Below are 20,075 nucleotides of genomic sequence, written 5' to 3' on the forward strand. Positions count from 1 at the left end.
TGGCACCTCTGGACCCACCTGGGGTAAGGGGGAGTGGTTACAAAAGGCCTTGGGCGAGACCTAATGCTGTGCTGGCTTCAAGTCTGACCCACAGTCCTTCTGGTGGTGTTCAAGGAGATGCTTGTGTTACTCTATTGCTAGCTTCATGAGGCTAAGAACAAGAGAGAAACTATGTATGATTGGGAGAAAGTAACGGAAGAGAATAAGACTCTCTGCCTGGTAATCCAGATAATTCTCCCAGATCTTGTCCAAGACTATCAAGGCAATACCTCTACAAGTCTGCAAGAACCACAGTGTTACTGTTCTTGGGATGCCACCTAAAGCAGATACAGCTTAGATTATAATATCCAAGTCCTTTTGAATATCTGGAAAGCCTTTGCAAGAAAGGTGGGTACAAATGAGCCCAGAATGAGACTACAATAAACACCTAATTCTTCACTGCCCAGACACAGACAAACACCTACAAGTATCAAGACCATCCAGGAAAACATGACCCTACCAAATGAACTAAATAAGGCACCAGGGACCATCCTGGAGAAACAGACAGAATTCAAAATACCTATTTTGAGGAAACTCAAAGAAATTCAAGATAACACAAAGAAGGAATTCAAAATTCTATTAGACAAATGTAATAAAGAGATTGAAATAATGAAAACGAATTAAGCAGAAATTCTGGAGTTTAAAAATGCAACCGGTATACCAAAGAATGGATCAGAGTCTTTAAAAGCAGAATAGATCAAGCTGAAGAAAAATTAGTGAGTTGAAGACTGGCTAAAAATACACGGTCAGAAGAGACAAAAGATAAAAGAGTAAAAAACAATGAAGCACACCTATAGGACCAAAAGGGCAAGTATGAGAATAATTGGCCTTAAAAAGTGGGAGATGAAAGAGATAGGGGTAGACAGTGTATTCAAAGGGATAACAGAGAATTTCTCAAACCTAGAGAAATATATCAATATGTAAGTCCAAGAAGGTTATAGAACACTAAACAGATTTAACCAAAACAAAATTACCTCAAAGCATTTAATAATCAAACTCTCAAAGGTGAAGAATAAAATAAAGAACCCTAAAAGCAGCATGAGAAAAGAAACAAGTAACATACAATGGAGCTCCAATACATGTGGCAGCAGACTTTTCAGTAGAAATCTTACAGGCCAGGAGAGAGTGACATGAGATATTTAAAATGCTGAAGGAAAAAAAAAACTTTTACTCTAGAATAGTTTATCTGGTGAAAATATCCTTCAAACATGAAGGAGAAATAAAGGCTTTCCCAGACAAACAAAACCTGAGGGATTTCATAAACACCAGACACATGCTACAAGAAATGATAAGGGAGTTTTTCAATCTGAAAGAAAAAGACATTCATGAGCAATAAGAAATCATCTAAAGATACAAAATTCACTGGTAACAGTAAGTACACAGAAAAACACAGAATATTGTAACACTGTAATTATGATGTCTAAACTACTCTTAAGTAGAAAGACTAAATGATGAATGAATCAAAAATAACTACAACAATTTTTCAAGACATAGTACAAGAAGATATAAATAGAAACAACAAAAAGTTAAAAAGTAGAGGATGAGGTTGAGGCATAATTTTTAATTAGTTTTTTTTTTGCTTTATGCAAAAGTGTTGTTATAATCTTAAAATAATGTGTCATAAAATAGTGTTTGCAAGCCTCAGTGGTAACCTCTAATCAAAAAGCCTACAACAGATAACACAAAAAATAAGCAAAAAACTAAATCACATTACCAGAGAAAATCACCTTCACTAAAAGGAAGACAAAGAAAGAAAGAAAGAAAGAAAGAAAGAAAGAAAGAAAGAAAGAAAGAAAGAAAGAAGAGAAGACCACAAAACAACCAGAAAACAAATAAAAAATGGCTGGAGTAAATCCTTACTTGTCAATAATAACACTGAATGTAAATGGACTAAACTCTCCAGTTAATAGAGAGTGGCTGAATGGATAAAAATTCAAGAGCCAATGATCTGTTGCCTACAAGAAATACACTTCACCTGTAAAGACACATATCGAATGAAAATAAAGAAATGGAAAAAGACACTCCATGCCAATGGAAACCAAAAAGAGCAGGAATAGCTATATTTATATGAGACAAAATAGATTTCAAGACACAAACTATAAGAAGAGAAAAAGAAGATTACATAATGATAAAGGGGTCAATTCAGCAAGAGGGTTTAACAATTTTAAATATATATGCACCCAACACTGGGGCACCCAGATATATAAAGCAAATATTATTAAAGCTGAAGAGAGATGTAGGCCCCAATACAATAACAGCTGGAGACTTTGGTCTGGGCAAAAATTTCTTGAGTAATACCCCATGAGCAAAGGGTTAGGAGAATACCTTTTCCCTCTTCTCACTCCCAGAGAGGAGCAGAACTAATTCTTCAGCACTGGGTTTTAGAGGGGCTGCAGCAAGGACATGATAATCTTTCACCTAGTTCCATCAAGCTCCTCAAAAACAGCACTGTGAACTACTGAGTTTATTTCAGAAGACACTTAGACCAGAGGTCTAAGTCTTTGTGTGGGGCAGGCAGCAGTTCTCCCAAGGCAATGGCCAATGATAAAACAGTACAGAACTGTATTTCATATTTTATTCTCCCTGTATTTCATATTTTATTTTCTCTCAGCCAGGCTGGATTGCCTCCTGTCTCAAATCGAAGCCACCCTGCTTTACATACACAAGTTTAAGATAGCACCTATAATACCCAGGGCTTCTTGAAGTTTCCTGTGTATTTTCTTTCTAAATTTCTGCTGGGTTGACCTTCAGCGAGGTGGCAGTAATTCTGTAGTTCAGAGACTTGATTGTAACAGGAGCTGGGGCTGAATTTCTAACATAAATAAACATTTAAGGCAGTAGAATTTCCTCCAATTACCATCTAATTGTAATCCACGTCTTGTTATTAATATAGTTGCTTCTGACACATGAGTTGCTTGGAAGAGTACTTTTTTTTTTTTTTTTTGAGTTGGAGTTTCATTCTTGTTGCCCAGGCTGGAGTGCAGTGGCCCAATCTTGCTCCGCCTTCTGGGTTCAGGCGATTCTCCTGGCTCAGCTTCCCAAGTAGCTGGGACTACAGGCAGGGGCCACCAAGCCTGGCTAATTTTTGTATTTTTAGTAGAAACAGGGTTTCACCATTTTGGCCAGGCTGATCTCAAACTCCTGACCTCAGATGTCTGCCCTCCTTGGCCTCCCAAAGTGCTGGGATTACAGGCATGAGCCACTGCACCCGGCCAGAAGTGTACTTTTTAACTGTAACCTTTTTTTTTTTGGAGACAGAGTCTCACTCTGTTGCCCAGGCTGTAGTGCAGTTCTGTGATCTCGGCTCACTGCAACCTCCGACTCCTGGGTTCAAGTGATTCTCCTTCCTCAGCCTCCCAAGTAGCTGGGATTACAGGCGTGCACCACCACACCTGGCTAATTTTGTATTTTTAGTAGAGACGGGGTTTCACCATGTTGGTCAGGCTGGTCTTGAACTCCTGACCTTGTGATCCACCCACCTTGGCTCCCCAAAGTGTTGGGATTACAGGCATGAGCCACTGCACCCAGCCTTTAACTGTAACCTTAAAAAAAAAATGTGGTACTGATTTCTAACTGAATCACATTTCAGTAAAGGAACATATTTTTTATGATCCATACTCACTAAAATTTGTTGATACTAGCTTTATGGCCTGGTAAGTGATTAATTTTGTGTTATATGTGTTTTTTCTACCAGTTTGGATGCAAGGTTTTATATAATATTACTAATTTCAGCTTGCTAATTTTGTGTTACAGAAATTTTCCATTTATAAATTTTCTGGGTGGCTTAAGCTATCAGTAACAGCAGTGTTATGATAGTGGGTAAGTGAATTTCTCCATGTACTCCTATTGCTCTTTGCTTTATACATTTTGAGGTTATTTGAGTACCTATACACTGAATCTTTTATCCTAAAATAATGACTTTTTAAAACTTGGTAAAGTTTTTCTTCCCAAATCACTTTGGTATGAGAGCTTTCTTTATAATGCATCTGGCATATATCCTGTTCCTTCTTTAGTTTTCCACCTTTCCCCGTCATTATATTTCAGGTGTGTTTTTTATAAAGAACATATACCGGATATTTCCAGTAAGTCCAATCTAGTTAGTTCTGCTTTTAACTGACATGTTTAATCATAAATTATTTTATTTTATTTTAATTTTTAAAAAACTATTTTTTTTTTTGGAGACAGGGTCTCAATGTGTTGCCCAGGTTGAAGTGCAGTGGCGTGATCATGGCTCACTGTAAGGTCCGACTCCTGGGCTCAAGTAGTCCTCCTACCTCAGCCTGCTGTGTAGCTGGGACTACAGACATGCACCACCATAGACTATTTAAAAAAATTTATTTTTTTGTAGAGACAGAGTCTTGCATGTTGCCCATGGTGGTCTCAAACTCCTTGTCTCAAGTAATCTCAAAGTGCTGTGGCTTAACAGGTGTGAGCCTCTTCGACCAGCCAACCATAAATATTTCCTGTGATTACTGATCTGTGTGTGTGTGTGTTTATGTGTATGATTCAATTGTCTAATTTTATGCTTTCTATGTATCTTATTTTCTCAATGCTTTTTATTTTCTCTTCACTTTTTTTTTTTTTGGTAGAGATGGAGGGTCTCACTATTTTGCCCAGGCTGGTCTCAAGCTCCTGGCCTCAAGCAATCCTCCTGTTTCAGCCTTCCAAAGTGCTGGAAATAACTATATGTGTGAGCCACCATGCCCCTCGCTTTTTAAAAAATGGATTATTTGAGGGGGGCAATATTTTAATTACATTTCCCCCTTCCGCTGGTTTGGCTATTATATACTCCGTTTCTATTGATTTAGTAGTTATTTAGATATTTTACCAATGAATACTTAATGTAGTCTTATCATGTATCAAATGCTTAACTAACTAAAGAGGTAGACATCTTAAACAATTCAAGGACCTTACATTGGACTTTAACTATAATCACCAACCCTGCAAACTTAACATGCTATTGCTGTCCATTATTTTATTTTATTTTATTTTTTTGTTTTGTTTTGTCCATTATTTTAGATTGCCTTTAAGTCCTACAAATTGTCCGGGCACGGTGGCTCATGCCTGTAATCCCAGCACTTTGGGAGGCCAAGGCAAGCAGATCACCTGAGGTCAGGAGTTCGAGAGCAGCCTGGCCAACATGGTGAAATCCCGTCTCTACTACAAATACAAAATTAACTGAGTGTGGCGGCATATGCCCGTAATCCCAGCTACTTGGGAGGCTGGGACAGGAGAATTGCTTGAACCCGAGAGGTGGAGGTTGTAGTGAGTGGAGATTGCACCATTGCACTCCAGCCTGGGCAACAAGAGAGGAACTCCATCTCAAATAAAAAAAGTTTTTTAAAAAGTCCTACAAATTACATTATTACAATTATCACTTTATAGAAGCAATGATTATTTATATAAACATTTTAATCAGTATATTGGCTCGTTATTCATTCTTGCATCTCAGAACTTCCTCGGGACTTTTCTTGAAACACACCCTTTAAAACTTCTTCGCAAAGGTGTGTAAACATTCCCCGTTTTTGAAAATCTTGAAGTTATTTTACTTCATCTTTGTACATGAAAGATGGGTTTCCAGGTACATAGTTCTAGGTTGACAATTTATTTCCATGCAGCACAATGAGGATGATTGCACTGTCTTCTGGCCTCACCATGCTACTGAGAAATCTGATGTATCATTGTCATTCCTTTGTAGATAATTTGCCTTTTCTCTTCATTCTTTTAACATTTGTCTTTGCTTTTGGTCTACTATGGTATATTATTAGGTGTGGATTGCGTTTTATTTATCGTGCATGTTATTCACTGTGCTTTTTGTATCTGTATCTATGGGTTTATAACTTTTACCAGGTTTGGGACTTCTTAGCGACCATCTCATCAAATTTCACGTTTTTTTTCAGCTATTCTATTCTTTTCATCAAGGACTATGATTGATTGTATCACAGATCTTCTATGTCTCTTAAGTACTCCTTCAGTTTTCCATCTCCTCGAATTTTTATATATTCTGGCCCATTCTTCAGATGTATCTTTCATTTCACTAATTATCTCTTGAACAATCACATTTCTCATTTCTAAAAGTTATATACATTTTTCACTTCTTTTTTTTTTTTTTTTTTTTTTTGAGAAGGAGTCTCGCTCTTTCACCCAGGCTGGAGTGCAGTGGCGCGATCTCGGCTCACTGCAAGCTCTGCCCCCCGGGGTTCACGCCATTCTCCTGCCTCAGCCTCCCACGTAGCTGGGACTACAGGCGCCCGCCACCTCACCCGGCTAATTTTTTGTATTTTTAGTAGAGACGGGGTTTCACCGTGTTAGTCAGGATGGTCTCGATCTCCTGACCTCGTGATCTGCCTGCCTCGGCTTCCCAAAGTGCTGGGATTACAGGCGTGAGCCACCGCGCCCGGCCTTTCACTTCTTACTGATTCATTTTTTATAGTGATTTGTTGCTTGCTCATTTTATTTCTATAAACATCTCATCCATAGTTATTTTATAATCTGTACCTTATAATTTTAGGATCTGGCAGTCTTAGGAGAAAATCTCTCAGTCGTTTACGTTGACTACCACAGATGGTGAATTATCTTATTTTATGTTTGGCGATTTTTGATTGTCTAAATTAGGTATGCTAGGTAGGATGTGCATTTGCTTCTGCAGATACCCAGTGGGATCTCAGTTGGCATTAGTCTGCATGACATGGCACTTTGAAGCTGTATTTTGGTTACTTGGGAATGTTAAAGTCAGTGGATAGCACACTAGCACTGGGAAGCCATGGGATGCAATGGTGGCTGCTGAGGTCGGTTGTCTCTTCTTGAGAATCAAATAAATGTAAATATCAGGGCAGTTTTTCTAATCAACATTCTGACAAGAAGGGTAGCCGTTTTCATCTAAACAAAAATTAAGTCTTCAGAAACACCATTTGCAAAATTTGAAAATATATTGTCTAAAAAACAAACTGGGGGAAATTCCTTGTATTACGGAAAAAACTAACATTGGAAAAAATGAAAAAGATTCTAAAAGCACTCTTTAAAAGAGACTACTTTCTTCCCAGTCTTTACTCATTTATATGCTATTAGAATATACATATTTCTCTCTCATAAGGTCTAAATGCCACTTAAGCTTAGGGAAAGAGATTCAGCCTATTTTTTAGATTAAAAATGAATTATTATTATAAATGCTGATCTAAAATTCAATAGTTAAGGGAGACAAATATTTTATTTTAAAAATTAATTCTTTATTTTTTACAAGTTCAAAAAATATAAATATCTTTTTATTCATTACTAGTAATCCTAAAATAGATTCCAATAAACAATACATAAAATATTTTAAGCTGACTTTTTAGAACCAAAGGCAACCTAACAACAATTCATTACATTATTATAGGCATAGAAAAAAAGAAAATGAATGAATAAAAAGTGATTTTGAATTGCTTACCTGCTGGCTGTTTTCACAGAACAATTTTTCTTGTGTCCTCTTTCAGCTCGATTATCTCTCAGAAGCTGATGCTACACAAAGTGTTAAGACAAAGTCATAGAAACAAAAATATTTTCATTATATTATTTTGCAAGTAGGAAAATATTCTCATTCAAGGGGACACTATTCATTTATTTGCATGGCTTTGTTTTTTTTTTTTTTTTTTTTTTACTGGTTTCTCTTAAAGCAAAGACTGTAAGTACTACTTTTTCCGGAGTTCCATAGTTCAGGGAGACAAGTTTTTCTTTTTAAAATTCATTTTTTATTGTCACTGATGCAAAATTATCAGTGAGAGTTAGCAATCGAGTTCTTCCTGCACAGCTAAACTGCCCTCATAGTCAGTTAAGATGTAGCCTGGGGATGGAAGCCTAAAACTCAGTTCTTTTTCTGGTTCACTGCAGTAGCCCTGGTTGAAGTAATGCAACCTCTCTTGTCAAAGGCCTTCACTGTCGCATTCAGCTGTGAATTTTTTAAGGCTTTGTTACCTATGCTGACATAAAGTGCTAATATTATTTTCTCTGTACCTACTGGCCTAACATGGTAAAGAAACACGCTTAAAACATTCTTCTTCAAAGAAATTATTGGCTTGGAAATATATAATTAGAAAAAAACATATTTGATTGCCTCCTCAAAATGCCTTACCATCCACTTCCCTTCACACTTGCTTTACCCTAACTAATTGGAAAGAAAAAAACAAATAGTCAATATTCTTCACTATGTGCTCACTCAAACTCTAGCTTATCTTATTTATGCAGAAATATGATTATATGCAAGACCGGGCTAAAACGAAGTTGTACAGAATATTAGCAATTAACCCCAACAAAAATAAAAGTCTTATAAGTAATAATGCAGGATAGAGATGGGTTCTAATCCCAGCTGGGCTAGTAACTAAAAAGTCACTAGGTTCCAATAACAGCTTTACCATTTACAACCTGTGTAACTTTAGGCAAAGTACTTAACTTCTCTAAGCCTTGGTCTCCACCTTTGTAAAATGGAAATAACAATAATATCTACCTATAAAGCTATTGTTGAGTATTAAGTAATATAAACCATTTAAAATATTTAGCACTATAAAACTGGAACACAGGAAATGCTGAGAAATAATATGGCTTAAATGCTGTGATTATAATTATGATAATTAATGGGACTGGCTCTTGGTAGGTATTATCTGACCAGTATCAATAATTTCTAATGACGAATAACTGCTTTGAACTGTTCAATTACATCGCTTAGAATCAATTATTAGTTTACTTAGCTGTCCTTGAGAAGGAATAGACCTTAATTAGGTGATCAAGAATATGGTTAGGCTCATTCTTTCAGGAACGTCTGAACTAAATAAGTATTCTTACATTTTCTCTTAAGTATCTACTTCTTTCCATCCCCATTGCCACCATCCTAGTTCAGACCACCATTTTCTCTGTCCTGGAAAAGTCTCCCAAATGATCTCCCTGCCTCCAGGCCTGCTCTCTTCTAATCTACTCTCCACACTGCAGACACTATGAGCTTTCTAAAATTAATCTAATTATATGACTCTATGGAGATCGAACTCAAAATCTTGTACAAGGCTTTCATGACCCTTCATAATTTGATTACATCTCTAAATTCGTAATTTATTGTGCTTCCTCCTACCCCAACCTAACCTTCTTTCTTCTAAATTATATATCCTAGCCATATTGAACTTCTTAGTTTGGGGTATGTACCATGCTGTTGCTCATCTCTGGCCCTTTGCTTGGGTTATGCAATTGCCTACATCTTCAGGGTTCATGCACTGTGTCTGGAGCATTTTAGTGCTCAACAAATATTTGCTGAATGAATGGATGAATGAAATAAAGGAACAGGAAGTGAGATCTGGTATCTGATACATAGCTGAAGCCATATCTCATTATTACTACTTATAGAAAAGAGCAACCAGTTATCTTAAATCCATTAATCTGAAAGTGTTTCAATTTAGAAACACTTCGTACCATGAACACTGAATTGTTTCTGAAAATAAAGAAAATTAATTAATTAAATACTTTGGCATTTCTAAGTCTAGTGCCTTTTAAAAAATATAGATACAAACCAACATTTGTGACACAGATAGCTAGAAGTAAGATGATGAAATCTCTACCTCTACCTTAAATTAATAATTATAGTTAATAGTTAATTATGTTTTCTAATTCTAAGATAAAAGACAGATACTTGAATACTATTCCTGAGGCTTGTGTTAAAACAGTTCAAACAAAGAACTCAAAATCCCAAACACGATGTTATAGAAAAAACAATGAAAAATTTATAGTTTAGTTTTGAAAAATGCAATTATAAGGACCAAAATAAACATTAGGTTGTACCTACTAGGTTTGGATAGTTCTCAGAGAGGCCACCAATCTGGATGAACTTAAATGAGACAGCACCCTCTCTGAATATTGATGTTATAGCTCCTTTTATTAGATTTATATGATAATGTGTTTTCTTCCTCAAATTTATAGTTTTGATGGGCTTTGTACATACAAACAAGTCAAACAATGGCATTACTTAATGCAATGCATCTATATGTATAAAAGCCATCACAAACTTATCTCACCTTATCAATACAATTATATATCTGGGGACACCACTGCAACTTTAAAATGAAGCTCAGATAAAACTACAATCTCTGGGTCATGAATCACAAGTTAATATGTGAGCTTAGATCTTTTATGGGGCAAAGATGAAAAAACTAATCTAAGGTGTTACTTGAACAACATATATTTGCATTTACAAGGCTCCTGGCCAGGTGCGGTGGCTCACGCCTGTAATCCCAGCACTTTGGGAGGCCAAGGTGGGCGGATCACTTGAAGTCAGGAGTTCGAAACCAGCCCGGCCAACATGGCTAAACCTTGTCTCTACTAAAATTACAAAAATTAGCCGGGCATGGTGGCAGGTGCCTGTAATTAATCCCAGCTACTCAGGGAGGCTGAGGCATGAGAATCGTTTGAACTCGGGAGATGGAGGTTGCAGTGAGCCGAGATTGTGCCACTGCACTTCAGCCTGGGCAAAAAAGCGAGACTGTGTCTCAAAAAAAAAAAAAAAAAGACTCCCACATATTTTTTTTAAAAATCAGATTATGAATTCAAAATAAACAAGAATCCCTGATCCCTGCTCTAATAAGCAAGAGTAGTTCAAAAGATTTTGAAAATTTTTTCATTCTTCTTCTTGATACGTATTTTTTTTCTGTTCTCTTGGACTCCTATCAGTGTCACAAGTGAGGTTACTTTTCTGGATTCTGACTCAATAACGTCAACTCCGATCAAAAACAGAACTTCTGAATATGGTGCGAAGTGCTTCTTACCTGCCAACTTTCAGATTGCTGGACTTAGGCCAAACGAAGATACAATCCCCTTATTAGTGACCTGCAGATGTATATTAAAAAATAACTCATATAAGAATTACATTAAAATCTGTAAGTAAAAAACCTAGGTACACAATTGGAAAAACTGCTGAATTAAACCAGGAAGGAAAGTATACCTTGTGGATAATGGTTTTTACATTTAAAGAAAAGGAACTAAGAGTTTCTGCGGCTATTCATGACATTTTTCAAGATTATTAAAAGTCTCAAATCCCAAGAGGATAGGCAAAGAGCAGAATTCTCATTCCCCACCAATCCTCTCTTTACTACCTGATTATACATAAGGCACTCAAGCTCAGGAGTGCCTCTATTGGCAGCCATTGTTCAGGTAATTCCTCAAATGTCTGCAAAATAATTTCAAGTCTCTTCACACTCAACAGCGTCCTCAAAATTAAAAGGGGAACTAAGTAAAAACTAAATTATGATCTGACTCACTAAGATACTTCTTGTAAACTCAGTCAAAATGTCTCAAGGAAGAAAAGCTTCAGACTTAAAGAAGACAAAACAAAAAATGATGCTTCCTATAGTTGCCTCTCCCTCTTTCCTTCCACCCCTGAACTAACTTTCACATTTCTCTTTTGTGGCCTTCATGGTGCCTTCTCTATGGTTTTCTGAAACATTTATCAACATAGTATAATTACTGCTTACCTGCTCCAGACTATAACCACCTCAGGGGAAAAACTATGTTGTTTTTTACAAATATCTCTTTTAATAAAAATAGAGAGTCCTCAATAGATAGTGGCTGGTGAGTAAGTTATTTAACAAATGTATAGTAAAGGCAAGATCACTATGTACGGTAAATTGAAATGGGACTTAGCACTGAAGAATAGCAAGAAAGAAGAATCATTAAGATGGAGAAAGGAGTGAGCGATGGGATTTAAAAAATAGGGTTAATATTATTGTTTCTTTGTGTTAAGTTGGTATGAGAAAAACATAAGGTAATCATGCATGCTAATTAGTCATTCATTCAACAATAAATTAAAAGATTTTATACTTCATGGTCTTGCATTTCATCACTTGCACCTAACTTTAGACAACAGTTTAGTTTGCTATACAGTTAGGTCTGAGTTGAACTAAGAAATTATTATCCCTTCCGAAAGTAGAATGTATTGTACATATACATACATGTACAATTCATGGTCATTATTCAGATTCCATATACCTACTTGCTAACATTTATTTGTAACACAGAAACCAGTACTTCCCCTGCTTTTGCAGTCATTTGCAGACATGTGTAGGCAGAGTGGTAAAAATCTGAGTAGCCTCTAACACATGTTTCCAGCTGAGCTCCAGCCAGGTGACACGGCCTTGTTTCAAGCTCTCATAGTATAAACAAGTGTATTTCTTGCAGTCTGTTTAATGCTATGAGTGTTTTGGTTTTTTGTTTGTTTGTTTTGCATAATTATACTTCTGTTGGTGACTTCACTGTTTAAAATGGCCCCAAGCATAGTGCTAAAGTGTTGTCTAGTGTTCCTAAGTGCAAGAAGACAGTGATGGGACTTAAAGAGAAAATACGTGCTTTAGATAAGCTTCATTCAGGCATGAGTTACAATGCCATTGGCCCTGAGTTCGATGTTAATGAATCAACAACAGACATTGAATAAGGTGTCTTTAAACAGCAACATACACAAAACAAGGTTATGTATTGATCAGTTGATGAAGATGTGACCTGGGGCTCAAAGAAATCTAACCCTGTATTTCCCCTACAAGCAATGGTTCAGTATTCATTGATTCAGTGTTTGAGTTGACTACATAGAACATAACTACCATATGTAACAAGAATTAACTGGATTTATTAATTAATAATCTACCTAGTAAGGATACAGATCTGAAATGGCACATCAAAGTTTAAGTAAAAAGCTGATTAAAAAATTGGTCAAAAAGATTTAAAAAGATAAAAAAAACTGGTCAATTTCTTCCTTATAAGGTATTAGCTATTAAAGGTAATTTTTAATTTCAGAATAAAGCTTGGCTGGAAGCAACCAGGTATACCACAGTCTAAAACCTAGATTTATAACATTGCTTTACTACTTCTCAAGTTCTAAAGGGTAGAAAATAAGCTTTATAAAATTATATTTTCAGATAAAATATATCCTGATGCAACTTAATACTAAAAGCAGAATATTATTGTAAGCATTGTACATAGAGGGATAAGAACCATTTAGGAAAGCAGAAAGTCTAATTTTTGTATTGTAAATAATAAGAGGAACACATCATAGATGTAGCTTAGCTTAGTTAATTCTGAATTCATAGAAATAGTGGCACATAGTCCATTATTGATGTGAGAAGTATCTTTAAAGAGGTAACTCACTCTCATGGAAAAAAGCAAGTTAAAAAAATCATGAAAATGAAAGGTATTTCTATTAAGCTTATGTGTGTTAAAAAATAAAGAAGGGTTCAAAATGAAATGCGTAACACCTTCCTTTTATTAGTAAAAGGAACTATGGTATATGCAACAGCTGTGAACCTGCGGCTCAACCCAAGAAATCAAACATTATAGAGTAATGTTACCAATTACCATTAAAGCACAAAGTCTTCTTTACTACCTATTTCTCTGCCTACCCCTCAGAAGAAATGATTCTTGAAGATTTGAGGTTGACCACTCCCCTTTATTTTAAAAATAACTTTTATCATTCACAATAAAAGATAAAAACTTTGCAAGGATGCAAACTCTAAAATGTATATGTTTTAAAACATCACAAGTTTAAGCATGCTTCTGAGAAAGAACTAATATAATCAAGCGGTAACTGCTGATTTTATATGTAAAAATAACTGCAATGAATGTCAACTTCTCACTAAGTCAACTAATCATCGTGCTTCCATGTATACCAATAAGAGATTTAAAAAAATTCATCTAGAAATATAATGTAAAAGTATAAGAAACTCTTCCTACCTTCTAAACTTCAGATACAAATATTCTCTTCCTGGCAGAACTTAGATTTAACACAAATTAATTTTTAAGCACATGTACTGTTTTGATACTTTAACTTTGTGAAAAATAAAGATCAATAGTGAGGTCCTACGAATGATGAGTTTCAGAGTCTTTCCATGGAGGTCACACGTATGACTGAAGACAGTGGCAGTAAAGGAAAGAAAACTCTCATGCTGATTAAGGATCATGCATTTATTTGGTCAGTGTATTAATCGTTGACATAATTAACACCTTTTAAAATGAGTGGGGATTTGTATTTATTCTCATAAAGCTGATCTACTCTCTTGAAGGGAGACAGTTAAATACTTGAAAGAGGCTAAGTAACTTCCTTTTGGATTACAATGGTCCTTACCTGGTCATGCTCTGTCCTAGCCCCAGGGCTAAACCAATGGCTGCAGAGGAAAGAAAAAGGCAGTTAGAGGGAACCTAACTAAAAGCACATGCTCTCACATGATCAAGCTGCATGGGCTTTAAGAAATTTGTCACCAGCAACAGAGCCTTAAATATGCTTTATTTTAATGGATATTTCATGTAATTCTAGACTTAGACCAATTTTGACAGAAATGTAAAAGTGCCCATAACCTGGTAATTTTCTATTTAATAAGCAAGCTGAGTTAGAATTACATTTCCACTTAATTATGTTAACATAAACTGCTGGGACTGTATTCATTTTATGAATCAATTCTGGTTATAAAATCTACAAATGCTATCATTTACCACAACTTAATTATAGCATCATTACAACAAATTATGACCCTTTGATTGTTGGAGTTATAAAAAAATGTTAAAAATACAACAATATTACATTATCTAGCTATGCTCCCAGGAGCAATACACAAAGCCCTTGATATGAATTCTGCAGCATCAGCTGAGGTACCTTGGACCTATTCCCTCCACAGTTATAACAACCTAGATTCTGGCTGATAATAAGTTCAACGACATTAAAAATATAGAAGTCACTGCATCATCAAAGCCTTGCCTTCTCACATAGTCTAGCCCAGCCCATTTTGCTTCAGCTGCCCCTGGGACTCTTAATACTGACGTATCTGGCAATACCTTTTCCACGGGAGTTGTTATCATTAGCTATGTGCCCAGTCCTCTGGCATTATTCTGCATAAAAAAACTAACTGTAAACATCAAGGACTAGGAAATTGAGAGAGGTATTACGGCAAATCAATCACTAAAGGCCCACAATCACAGGGAATGATACTAACATTACTATTAATGCTATTTATGATTTCAACAACCATAATAGCAAGTACCTCCATGTACTACGCACGTGACATGTTTTATTTCCCATCTTCATAAAATCCTTACAAGGTTAGGCTGATGTTCCAAATACAGAAATGAGGGCTCAAATGTTAGCTTACTTGTATAAGGTGTGTTTTCACCACACCACACTGCAGAAAGACAAGGGGCTAGAAAGGGTTTACATCTCCTGGGACGCTCTAAGACTTCTTTGCATTCTCTAGCCTCTGTGGTATTAAAACCAGGAACAAACAGCCTCTACGTTAATAGGCCTTGTTTAGGCATTAATATAGTATTTCTCAAGCTCATAGATAGTGATAGTGATGCTCCTAGGCAGATCAAATTCCACCAGTGATGGGGGAATGGACATTTATTGGTATTAGTAAATAACACCTGGATTAATTACCAAATTAATTAATCATTCATTGTAGTTCCTCTGACAGCTTGACTAAGATATTTCCCCGCTGTTTTGGATTGTGCCTTTTTTTTTTTTATTTAAAGACAAACATTTTTCTTAAACGCATACACACAGTTTAAACGAAAAAAACTAAAAGGATTAAAAACAGCAATTTCTTGTTCCATCTATCCTGACTCCTAAGCTCTGTTAAGAGACACCACTGTCAACTCTTTTAGTCCTTTCATTTTGTATTTAATGCCATATTTCTAAAGAATATGGTTATACCAATAGCTTGTGATTCATTGATTTTAGATGTGAAGTACTGACTTTCTGTTATCATAGACTTAGCTCTTTAACTCCCAACCCTCTATTTCCAATATAGCATCTTTTTGATTAATCAATTTTAAATACAGACATTATTATGACTACATGAATACTTTCTGCTGCTAAGCTTTTTGTTTCTCCTAAAGTTGCTATTTGTCTTATTTTTGCTATTTTTTTCTATGTATCTGCCAGCCTTCTTAATTTTTCTAAGTACCTGCCAGCCTATCTTTATTACATTCTTATTCTTATCACTGTTAGTTTTCAAATATTAAAAAATATCTGAAAATATGCCCATCCCTTACTCCTCCCTCCTCTTCAGCCTCCAGTGATTTCCTCCCAAAGCCCTCTGTCTACTTGGTCTCATCTGAGCTGTTGTTCTCCAGATCTGTCCTGGACATTCCTTGGCTCTCATTGGGTGTTCACGTCATTTCTCTCCTTTGCTGCACCTCTTGTTTCCTGTATCCCGCAGCTTCTCAGTTCATTTCCACCTTTTGCTGAAGAACTCATTCAAATAGTGAGAATGGTTGAGAAGTGTATTGTTTGAGTTGATTTTTTCCCGCTTGTTTGTCTGTTTTCTTCTTCATATTCTTAAGTTTTCAATAGGCCAATAAAAAATGCTTATTTTTGTTGTTTTGAATGTGATCTGGATTTTTGTCCTCTGGATGCTGTTAGAAGTTTTTAATTTCTCGAGTAGTGAGCATTTTTCATTTACTGCGTTGGGTGAGACCTTGCAATCTAGAGATCTGGGTCCTTCAGTATGAGAAAATTTGTTTTTGTTTTTTTCTCTCTCTGGAATGCCTAATAATTAAATGTCAGATCTTCTGAGCTGATCTGTTAGTTGTTCTTAATTTTTTCCTCCTAAAATTTGTCTTTTTGTTTGCCTGCTAAATGATTTATCAATCTTTACAAGAAATATTCATTTTGAGATAATTGTAGGTTTACCTGCAGTTGGTAGAGATCCTGTGCACCTTTATTCCATTTCCCAAAATGATAATATTTTGCAAATTATAGTGTAACATCACAACTAAGATACTGACACTGATACAGACTAGATACAGAACAATTTATTACAACGATCCTTCATATTGTCCTTTTATAGCCATACCAATTTCACCCCAACCCTCAATCTCCTATATTTAATCCCTGTTAACCCACTAACCCATTCTCTATTTGTATAACTTTGTCATTTAAATAATGTTACACAAATGGTATGATACAGGATGTAACCTTTCTAGATTGGCTTTTAAACTCAGCATAATTCTCTGAAAAGTCAGTGAAGTTGTTGCACGTATCAATAGTTTATTCCTTTTTATTCTGAATAGTATTCCAATGTATGGGTGAACATAGTTTGTTTAACCATTCACCTATTGGAAGACTTCTGAGTTGTATCCAACTTTGGGCTATTATGAATAAAGCTGCTGTTAACCATAGTGTAGAGGTATTTCTGTGAACAGTGTTTTCACTTCAGGATCAATGACCAAGAGTGCAATTGCTGGTTAGTATTGTAGTTACATGTTTAGTTTCGTAAAACTGCCAACATTTTCTAGAACAGCGACTCCATTTTATAATCTCCTCGGCAATGTATGAGGAATACAGTTTTTCCACATCCTCATTGGCATTTGATGCTGTCACTAAGTTTTACTTTAGCCAATCTGATAGATGTGTAGTGATATCTCATTGTGGTCCTAATTTGCATTTCTCTAATAGATAATGATGCTAAACATCTTTTTGTGTGCTTATTTGCTATTTGTGTATCCTCCTTGGTAAAATGGATGTTCATGTCTTTTGTCCATTTTCTAACTAGATTGTTTTGTTTTTTAACTGTTTTATAACTATTACATTTTGAAAGGTCTTTATATATTCTAGATACTAGTCTTTTGCTAGACGTGTGGTTTGCAAATATTTTCTCTCAGTGTGTAGTTTCTTTTCATCCTTTTAAAGGAAATTTTCCAGAACACTAGTTTCAAATATTCTTGAAAAGACTATTCTTCCTCCATTGAACTGCTTTTGCACCTTTCTCAAAAATTCATTGACTATACTTGTGTGTGTGCGGGGGGAGCTATTTTTGGGGGTCTCTATTCTGTTACCTTGATTTATGCGTCTGTCCCCCTCTACCAGTACCACACAGTCCTGAATACTGTAGCTATACAGTAAGTCCTGAAATCTGGTAGGATGATTCCTACAACTTTATTCTTTTTTAAAAAATTGTTTTTGCGATTCAAGTTCCTTTGCTTTTCCATATACATTTAAAAATAATCTTTGCTATATCTACAAAAAATCTTGCTGGGATTTTGATAAGAATTTCATTAAACCTAACTATCAATTTGGGGAGAACTGACATCCTTACTATGTTGAATCTTCCAACCTATGAACCATGAAGTCTCTTCATATTTGTAGATCTCTTTTGATGTCTTTCACCATTTTAATCTCCCATTTTATTTTTCATTTCTTTTACTTTTGCTTTAAAATGTATGAAGAACATGTTCAAATATTCAATAAAGTTAAAAGCATCTTAGAATGAATACCCATATACCACTATCTAGATTCTACTATTAACATTTTACTCTACTTGGTTTATAAATTATCTGTCTATGGCATCTTTTGATGAGCAGGTCCTTTTTTCCTGTTTGTTCCTCTTTTTATACTGGAGTCTTTTCTCAAATATCTGGTGATCCTTACTTATCTATTCAATATTTAAAAGGCACTACAAAACTGATCGGAAGAGCTTTTTCAACAAATAAGTTTATCTACAGGATGATCATACAGCAAGTGTCTCCTCATGGTCGAAACTTACAAGGTTACTATCTTGTCTATTTTTCTCAGATTAGTAAATTTCTGAAGAAAAGAAATATTTACTTTCTTAACTGAAACATACTATTTCAGCTCCATGCCCCACTCTATTGGCAAGTTTTCAGCTTTTCTAGGGTCTGTGAGGGACAAATCAGCATTTATTTCATCAGACTCTTAAGTTTACGTTTATTCTACCTGCCTATTTAGGCAGAAATCTCCAAGTGCTTTCTAGCTCTAGAAATTGGCTGAAGGCCGGGCGCGGTGGCTCACGCTTGTAATCCCAGCACTTTGGGAGGCCGAGGCGGGCGGATCACGAGGTCAGGAGATCGAGACCACGGTGAAACCCCGTCTCTACTAAAAAATACAAAAAATTAGCCGGGCGTGGTGGCGGGCGTCTGTAGTCCCAGCTACTCGGAGAGGCTGAGGCAGGAGAATGGCGTGAACCCAGGAGGCGGAGCTTGCAGTGAGCCGAGATCGCGCCACTGCACTCCAGCCTGGGCGACAGAGCGAGACTCCGTATCAAAAAAAAAAAAAAAAAAAAAAAAAAAAAAAAAAAAAAAAAAAAAGAAATTGGCTGAAATCTCTAATCTGCTGAAGTGTCCCTTCTTTGTCATTGTGTGTTTATATCTTTTTTCTTCTTTCTAGTGGAAGTTGGGTAGGAAGAATAAAAATAAATGCAAACAATCCAAGAGACAGTGGTATCTCTGGAGCCATGAAGAAACATTTTAAGAAGGGAGTGGTCACTGGTGTTAAATACAGAGAAATCAAGTCTGACAGGAACTGAGAAAACACACCTGGAGGGGCCACTGGTGAACTTTTCCAGAGAAGTTTCTAGAAAGTGACATGGGAAGAAATCAGGATTATAATATCATGGTAGGGTGGAGAAGAAGGGACCATACTGTAATCTACTCTTTCGAGAAGTTTGGATTTCAAACTGTGAGAGACAGAAAACGCATTAGAGTTAAAGAAAATTTTTTTTTTTTTTTTTTGAGACAGAGGTTAAAAAATGTAGTAGATGATGAAAGAAGCTTTTGGAAAGGAAAAAAAAATTTCAATCAAAAGCATAGGTGTTACGAGTTAGCCTTGGACAGGAGAAGAGAGATCTTTTCCTCTAAGTCTAAGAAAAAGGGGAGTGAAAGTGTATTTGGGTAAGTTTATCCAAATTTAAATAGCAGTCTTAATGAGCCTAAAGAACACAGGTAGTGAACATAGGATAAAAAAGCTGAAAGAGTATTAGGTTGTGGTAAGAAAATGGTATAAGACCATTCAAAATTTCAGAGCTCTGTTAGTTCTGGGTGATGGTTATATATAAGAGTAGCCAGGGGAGTTTCTCAAGTAGCAGTCAGATGAAGAACATTGGATTCCAGGAGGAAAAAAAAAAGTGTGCTAAGTGCCAGTATGTACTATTCCATCCAACCGTTGGTCATAGGAGTACCCAACATGCATTGAGCCCTTACTAAGGCCATTTAATCCTTAAACTACTCTACGGGCAGTTACTATTACCATTCTGCAA

The 20,075-nt window shown here is 35.9% G+C and overlaps 1 protein-coding gene across 8 annotated transcripts in view; it reads right to left on the reverse strand.

Moving 5' to 3' along the window:
• Window positions 1-20,075, reverse strand: part of GPATCH2 (G-patch domain containing 2) — a 194,270-nt gene that overhangs the window by 50,859 nt on the left and 123,336 nt on the right. For 6 of the 8 annotated variants that reach the window (XM_063613930.1, XM_055233680.2, XM_055233678.2 and 3 more), the window contains 2 exons: window positions 14,156-14,195; window positions 7,466-7,536 (listed from right to left, as the gene is read on the reverse strand). The exons of the other annotated variants lie outside the window; for them this stretch is intronic. In XM_063613930.1, the coding sequence (XP_063470000.1) occupies window positions 7,466-7,536; window positions 14,156-14,195 (111 nt within the window). The remainder of the gene's footprint in view (window positions 1-7,465; window positions 7,537-14,155; window positions 14,196-20,075) is intronic. 8 annotated transcript variants of the gene reach the window in all.

Source organism: Symphalangus syndactylus, chromosome 19 (genome assembly GCF_028878055.3).
Source record: "Symphalangus syndactylus isolate Jambi chromosome 19, NHGRI_mSymSyn1-v2.1_pri, whole genome shotgun sequence".
Classification (NCBI taxonomy): domain Eukaryota; kingdom Metazoa; phylum Chordata; class Mammalia; order Primates; family Hylobatidae; genus Symphalangus; species Symphalangus syndactylus.